At 37.4% G+C, this 8,067-nt stretch overlaps 1 protein-coding gene across 1 annotated transcript; it reads left to right on the plus strand.

Moving 5' to 3' along the window:
• The first annotated feature begins 4,110 nt into the window (after nt 1–4,110).
• LOC108465190 (uncharacterized) lies at nt 4,111–7,821 on the plus strand. The gene is made up of 8 exons (XM_017765510.1): nt 4,111–4,390; nt 4,484–4,770; nt 5,124–5,184; nt 5,243–5,839; nt 5,933–6,241; nt 6,798–7,069; nt 7,116–7,207; nt 7,677–7,821. The coding sequence occupies exons 1-8, from the start codon at nt 4,111–4,113 to the stop codon at nt 7,819–7,821; spliced, it is 2,043 nt and encodes a 680-aa protein (XP_017620999.1).
• Nucleotides 7,822–8,067: the final 246 nt, after the last annotated feature.

Below are 8,067 nucleotides of genomic sequence, written 5' to 3' on the forward strand. Positions count from 1 at the left end.
CTTGAATGTATTTGAAATCAATATAAGGAAATGGTATTTTAATAAATTATGTGATGAAATTATCGAATGAATTATGAGATGAATTGTGGATTAATGTTACAAAGTAAGTGAAACTATTAATGTGATTAGGAAACTGAAAAAGGGAAATTGAGATCTTAGTAAGTTCTTAAGTGTTTGAACTTTTGGAAATTTAAGAGTAAATTGTAATAGATCTGCTTGGGACAGCAGCAATAACATGATTTTAGAAAATCACCATAAATTGTTAGAGTTGAGTTAGAGGCTTAATAAATTATGTAATTAAAGCTTGATGAGTCTATTTCTAGGGAAAATTAACGGCACTTGATGTGGAGTTTCGTAGCTCCAATTATAAATAATTTAATGACTGTTGCTCAGGAAGACAACTTGTAGTGAATTTGTGATTATGTTGTAAACATTGATAAAACTATTTGAGTTGCTTATAAGATATTGATTAAAACCATATGTGAATTTTGAATTGTGACATTAGGAAATGATATATGAGTGTTAGATGGATCTTTGCTGTTAAAATTTGAGAAATTATAAGTTTATAAGTATTGAATTATTGGAGATGAACATGTCATTGCCGAATGTAAAATAAAATGTTAAATAATTGTAAATTAAGAACATGTTTGATTAAATATTGGTAATCAAAGTACCGAATCCATATTAAAATGAGGCTATAAGCCATGAATGACTAGTATACCTAGTCGATTTTGATATGATGAAATTGATGTACAAGATATGTATATATGGTGAGGCCGAAATGGCTAATATTAAATGTGTGCAAATTATCTGAATGGCCTTTATGAAAATGTATGCTATCTTACTTGTATAGTGAGGCTGAATGGTTACTTAGAAATGTAATATGGCTGAGTGGTTATTTAAATGAAAGCAAAGTATATGATGTATTAGCAAGTAATGATAAAAGCATTATCTTATATATGTCCTTGTGTATGTGGTGTGACCGAATGGGCAAGTGTGAAATGTACATATGTTTATGTGTATATAATGTGGCCGAATGACCAATTGTGAAAAGTGTGTATTATTAGATATTTGATGAGGCCAAAGCTAGTAAAAAGTATATAACATAAATTGTGCTGAGATTGTATCCGGGTTTAAAGTCCCATAGGCTTCGTGCTGGTGTTATGTTCGGTTTTTATACCTCGCAGGCCAAGTGCTAGTGAATTTGATAAAGTATATGACTACGAGATCCTATGCTAAGATGATCAATTGAACTCGTATTACACATTAAGTGATTCAGGTATGTGATATATATATTATATATGTGAGATTGATCTGACGGGAATTAAGAATGTGCAATGAGAAGTATATGAAAAGATGTTGTAAATTCATTTGTATATTTGTATATGTGTGCATTCAGTTATTATGCAAAGTTACAAGATAGTTTTCGATATGCCATTTAACTATGAATGTTGAAAGTAAGTGTGGGTAAGAAATGATACACTAGTGAAATTTGAAAGAATTAAAGTTAATCCTAAGCTTGTAAATACTATGTTTATATGAGTTTGAGTATAAACGAGTAAAATGATATGTGTTTGTGCATAATCGGCCAAATAGTATTGTACTCAGAAAGTGTTATGTGATTTCAAACATTTGGTTTGTTTTTTTTTCTAAGTTCAACTGTTTAAATTGCTTAAGACTTACTAAGCTTATGAAAGCTTACTTTGAATGTTATGTTTCTTTGTTTATTTTTGTAGATCGTTGACTCTTACTATTAGCTCGAGGATCGTCAGCACTTCGTCACACTATCTACTATTGTGGTAATCATGTGATTTGGACTTAGCTTATGGCATATATAGGATAGACTATAAGTAGAATGATATTTTGACTATTGTATATAAGCCATGCGAATATGGCATCTTATGGAAGTTTACTTTTATAAGTTTTAAATTCGATCTTTGTTTGTGTCTATTAGTTATATAAATAAATGATCTTTTATTTAAGAAAAGGTTCAAAATTTTACTGTTCTGATCCAATTCCTAATTTTTGGTAACGTCTCGTCCTATTCTGGCGACAGTTACGAGATAGGGGTGTTACAATTTATACGGTGAAAAATGTCATATCTTCACAAATTATAAAAGCTTAAACTATTTAATGTTGCAGAAAGATTTCAATTTGAGATAGGGCAAATGGCTCAAGCTATTGAAAGACGACGATTTGATCATTGATTATCATCCGAAAAAGCAAATGTAGTTGCTGACTTTTTAAGTAGGAAGTCTTTGTTCGCTTGGAGAGCATTAAATACACGATTGACGTTGTCTGATGATGGTTCGATCTTAGCTGAGTTGAAAGCTAGACCAATGTTTTTACAACAGATTTATGAGGCTCAGAAATCCGATGATGTGTTGTTAGCTAAACAGACATAGATTAAGTCGACTCCTGATTTAGATTTTTAGGTTTGATCCGATGATAGTTTACACTTCAAAGGAAGAATTTGTGTTCCGAAAAATTCAGATCTCGTTTAGAAGATTCTACGAGAAGCTCATAATAGTACCTTGTTTGTTCATCCTGGTAGAAACAAAATGTACGGTGACTTGAAACAAATATACTAGTGGTTAGGTATGAAATGAGAGATTTTTGAGTTCATATCAAGATGTTTAGCACGTTAGCAAGTTAAAGCTGAACATCAAGTACCTTCTGGTTTGTTACAACCAGTGATGATTTCGAAATGGAAATGGGAACGCGTCACAATGGATTTTGTATCAGGATCGACTCTACCAAGTGAAGGCACAAGGACAACGAGAAAGAACCCCCGAGGACGTAAGGCGTGGGCGTGGGCGTGGGCATGGGCATCCTAATCGGAATCGGAAGGAGCCTTATGAGTCAAGTGATAAAGAGAGCGACCACTCATCTGTTCGGAGTGTACGGAATTGAGGCCAACATAATCGAGGTCATCAAGAAAGAGATCGTCCTAACGACAACCTCAAAAACATTAAAATGTCCTTATGCCATTCCAAGGTAAAAATGACCTGGAAGCATATCTAGAGTGGGAAAAGAAAGTCGAGCTCGCCTTTGAGTGTCATAATTTCCCGTAGATTAAAAAGGTGAAGCTCGTAGCCAAGAGTTTTCTGAGTACGCAATCGTATGGTGGGATCAGCTCGTGACTAGCCGAAGGAGGAACGGCGAGAGGCCTATCTCTACGTGGGCAGAAATGAAGGCTGTCATGAGGAAACTATCGTTCCCTCATACTACCATAGGGGCTTGTATCAACGACAACAAAATCTCACTCAAGGCAACTGTAGCGTCAAAGTTTACTACAAAGAAATGGAGATTGCCATAATACGAGCTGACGTGGATGAAGATCGTGAAACGATGATGGCGAGGTTTCTAGCTAGCTTGAACCGTGATATTGCCAATATCGTAGAACTTCAACACTACGTCGAAGTGATGGACATGGTCCATATGGCAATAGAAGTCAAGAAACAATTGAAGCAGAAAGGAGCTAACCAATCCTATCCATTATCTTCTGTCAACAAATGGAGTCAAGGGACGAACAAAGTTCCTAATCATCCCAAGGAGCCTTTCATTGCTACCAAGCCCAATCAATCAAGTGGCGAAACTAGCAAGAACAAGAATGAGCCTGCTTCCAACCGTTCTCGAGATATCAAGTGTTTTAAGTGCCAAGGGAGGGGACACATTGCCAGTCAATGTCCCAATCGCCGGCTGATGGTGGTTCGGCCAAATGGTGAAATTGAGTCCGAAGATGAAAAGGAGGAAGAACCTGAAATTCCCGCTGACGAAGAAGAAGAACTCGAGATTCCCATTGAAGGAGAGATCCTCGTTGTGAAACGAAGTCTAAACATTCAAGGAGTTAAAGATGAACAACAATGAGAAAACATTTTTCATACTCATTGCCACATTCAAGGCAAAGTGTGCAGCCTTATAATGACGGAGGGAGTTGCACCAATTTCGCGAGTACCATGCTCATTGAAAGACCTGGTTTAGCCACAACGAAGCATCCAAATCCTTACAAATTGCAATGGCTAAATGATGGTGTTGAACTCAAAGTAACCAAATAAACGAAGGTGGCCTTTTCAATAGGCAAATACCAAGACGAGGTGATTTGCGACGATGCATGTGGGACACCTTCTATTGGGGCATCCTTGGCAATTTGACCGAAGAGTAGTTCATGAAGGATACACGAATAGCTATTTGTTCAAGCATCTTGGAAGAAACGTCACGTTAGCCCCTCTCACACCAAAGCAAGTTTATGAAGATCAGCTCAAAATGAAGCAATATGTGGAGAGATCAAAAGAAAAAGAGCAAAATAAAAAGAATGAAAAGAAAAAGAGTGGAATAAGTGAGAAAACTGAGTTAAAAACACAAGTGACAAAAGAGAAAGAAAATGAGAGTGAGAATGAAAAAATGAGTGTTTTTGCAAGAAATTGAGAGATTCGAAAGTTACTATTGACAAAGCAACCCATTCTTGTACTTATGTACAAAGAATGCTTGTTGGAAACTAACGAGATTGAAAGAACTTTGCCTTCTCCTATTGTTTCTTTGTTACAAGAATTTGGAGACGTATTTCTCGATAAAGTACCAAACGGGTTGCCTCCCATTCAAGGCATCGAGCACCAAATCAACTTTGTGCTTGGTGCTGCTATTCCGAATAAACTGGCTTATCGGAGTAATTTTGAGGAAACGAAGGAGTTGCAAAGGCAAGTAGCTGAGTTAATGGAACAAGGCTACATCGGCGAAAGCTTAAGTCTGTGTGCGGTTCCCGTCTTGCTGGTACCAAAAAAGGAGGGTTCGTGGCGAATGTGTGTTGACTGACGTGTCATCAATAAGATCATCGTCAAATATTGACATCCCATTCCTTGTCTCGACGGCATGCTTGATGAACTTAGCAGAGCCCAACCCTTTTCAAAGATTGACCTAAAGAGTGGCTATCATCAAATCCGTATATGGGAGGGAGACGATTGGAAAACCGTATTCAAGACTAAGTACTATTTGTACAAATGGTTGGTAGTGCCATTCGGTCTTACAAATGCACCTAGCACTTTTATGCATTTAATGAATCATGTTTTGTGTGCTTTTATTAGAAAATTTTGCGTTGTATATTTTGATGATATTTTGATCTATAGCAAGTCATTGGAAGATCACGTTCAACATCTGCGTGCGATGTTAGAAGTTTTGCGAAAAGAGGTACTTTAGGCTAACATAAAAAAATGTTCTTTTTGCACTGATGAGGTTGTGTTCTTAGGTTTTGTGGTGAGTGCCCGAGGTCTACAAGTTGACCAAGAAAAGGTCAAAGCGATCAATGAGTGGCCTTGTCCAACAAATATCAGCCAAGTAAGGAGTTTTCACGGGTTGGCAAGCTTCTATCGAAAGTTTGTGCCTAATTTTAGTACCTTAGCTGCCCGCTTGACAGGTATTATCAAGAAAAACTCACCCTTTCATTGGACTGATGATCAAGAAAATGCCTTTAATAAAATTAAGGAATGTCTAACTAATGCTCTATTATTGTCTTTACCTGATTTTAACAAGACATTCGAAGTTGAGTGTGATGCCTCAGGAATTGGCATTGGAGCCATTTTGACGCAAGATGGAAGGCCTGTAGTCTATTTTAGCGAGAAACTCAAAGGCACCAAATTGAAATATCTAACGTACAACAAGGAGATGTATGCCTTGATCCAAGCCTTAGAGACTTGGCAACATTATCTATGGCTGAATGAATTTGTAATCCATACGGATCATGAGGCTTTAAAGCACCTCAAAGGAAAAATGAAGCTCAATATTTGTCTTGCCAAGTGGGTGGAATATTTGGAGTCCTTCCCCTACGTGATAAAGTATAAGAAAGGTAAGGAAAATGTTGTTGCCAACTCATTATCACGAAGGTAAGCACTTGTCAACTTATTAGATTCTAAACTGCTTTGTTTTGAAATTATAAAAGATCTTTATCAAAATGATGCTGATTTTGGTGCAATATATAAGTGTTGTTGGCATGGTTCATATGAAAAGTATTTTCAGCATAAACGTTATCTTTTTCGTGAAGGCAAGCTGTGTATACCCCAAGGGTCTGTTAGGGAAGTGCTTATCAATGAAGCCCATAGTGGTGGACTTATGGGTCACTTTGGAGTGATGAAGACCTTAGCCACATTGCACGAACACTTCTATTGGCCCAAGATGAAACGTGATGTAATAAGGAAGTGTGATCGATACATTACTTGTAAGAAAGAAAAGTCACGGGTCAAACCACATGGTTTGTACACACCATTGCCTATAAAGGATACACCTTGGGTTGACATTTCAATAGACTTCTTTCTAGGTCTCCCTAGAACCAAACGAGGAAAAGATTCGATATTTTTTGTTGTGGATCGTTTCTCGAAAATGGCTCATTTTATACCTTGTAGTAAAACTGATGATGCTACCAACGTTGCTAATTTATTTTTCAAAAAAGTTGTTAGGTTGCACGGGATCCCTCGTACTATCATCTCCGATCGTGACACAAAATTTCTAAGTCATTTTTAGAGGACATTGTGGGGCAAGTTAGGCACCAAATTACTATTTTCGACGACATGCCACCCCCAAACGGATGGCCAAATGGAGGTAGTTAACCGAATTCTGTCAACCTTAGTTCGAGGCATCCATCAAAAGAATTTGAAGCTGTGGGAAGAGTGCTTACCTCATGTGGAGTTCGCTTACAATCGGACAATCCATTCAGCCACAAAATATTCTCCTTTCGAGGTAGTACGGCTTTAACCTTATAATCCCTCTCGACTTGGTTCCTATGCCTTCTAATCAATTAGTGCATGTAGATGGCAAAAAGAAGGCCGATTTTGTTAAACAGCTTCATAAGAACGTCAAAGACAATATCGAAAGAAGAACCGAACAATCTGTTCGAGGAGCGAACAAGAGGAGCAAACGAGTCGTATTCAAACCTGGCGACTGGGTTTGGCTCCACATGCCCAAAGAGAGGTTTCCCGAGCAAAGAAAATCAAAACTTTTACCAAGGGGTAATGGTCCATTCCAAGTATTGGAGCGGATCAACGATAACATTTACAAGCTCAATTTACCCGGTGAGTATGGAGTAAGTGCAAGCTTTAACATTGCTGATCTTTCCCCTTTTGATGTAGGTGACTATTTGGGATGGGAGCTCGGCCAAGGAGTTAGATGCTGAACCTATGGAGCTACCATTGGGACCAATCACTCGAGCTCGTGCCAAAAGGTTTCAAGAAGCTTTTCAAGTTACATTGCTCAATTTGGAATATAAGGAATGGCCGAACATCAAGTGACCAGCTCAAGTAGCTCATTTTGCAACGTTCTACAAGCTGGCTTAGTTTATTTCAGCTTAAGGGAGCTCAATTCGACACAAAGCTAGCTCATTAAGATGATTTCAATTTATTTTACTTAATGCATTTATGTGGCTGGAATAAATTTAATTAGTTGTGTTAGTTAATTAGTTAAATTTCAGCTCAAATAATTAATTAATTTAATGTGTCTTAAATCTAGACATTTTAACTTAAATTATTAAATATGTCTTATACTAATACATAATTTTAATGTGTCTAGTTTAGGATATTAATTTAATGTGTCTAGCTTAGGGACAAGTTTAATAGCTGTTGCTAATTAAATTTGCCTTAGCCGAATTAATGGTGTCCTAACTCATTTAATTTGTTGCCCTTTAATTTGTCTAGGAGCATGCATAGGATGGCATGGAATGTACAGCCAACAAATGCACCTCTTCATGGACACCAAGGGTCAAAGGTGATGGTGATTTATCTCCTCGAGGATGGCCAGTCAACTCCCCCAAGCAGCATCTTTGTGTTCACATTTTGCTGAAGGTTCTTTTCACACCAAGGGCTAATCGATTCCATGTTTTCACACCTAAGGACTATACATATTCGGCCTTTCACACTTTAAAGGCTGTTGGAGTGCCTAAAATGCTCATTAAAGCTGAGTCATTTTAGCTCAACCAAGCAGCACATTTAAGGAGTAATCAAGCTGGTTTTAAACACCTTGGCCAAACATGGACAACACCATTTAGCTACCCTATCAACTCCATCAATGCTCAACTGAATAATAAGC

The sequence above is a fragment of the Gossypium arboreum genome, chromosome 11 (genome assembly GCF_025698485.1).
Source record: "Gossypium arboreum isolate Shixiya-1 chromosome 11, ASM2569848v2, whole genome shotgun sequence".
NCBI lineage: Eukaryota > Viridiplantae > Streptophyta > Magnoliopsida > Malvales > Malvaceae > Gossypium > Gossypium arboreum.

Bases quoted from the DNA above. Each gene is read 5' to 3' on its own strand.
- LOC108465190 (XM_017765510.1), top strand. From the start codon at position 4,111: ATGCATGTGGGACACCTTCTATTGGGGCATCCTTGGCAATTTGACCGA. The intron at 5,840-5,932 runs GTAAGGAAAATG...AAATTATAAAAG, and splicing joins CGTGATAAAGTATAAGAAAG to ATCTTTATCAAAATGATGCT. The intron at 7,208-7,676 runs GTTTCAAGAAGC...TAATTTGTCTAG, and splicing joins ACTCGAGCTCGTGCCAAAAG to GAGCATGCATAGGATGGCAT.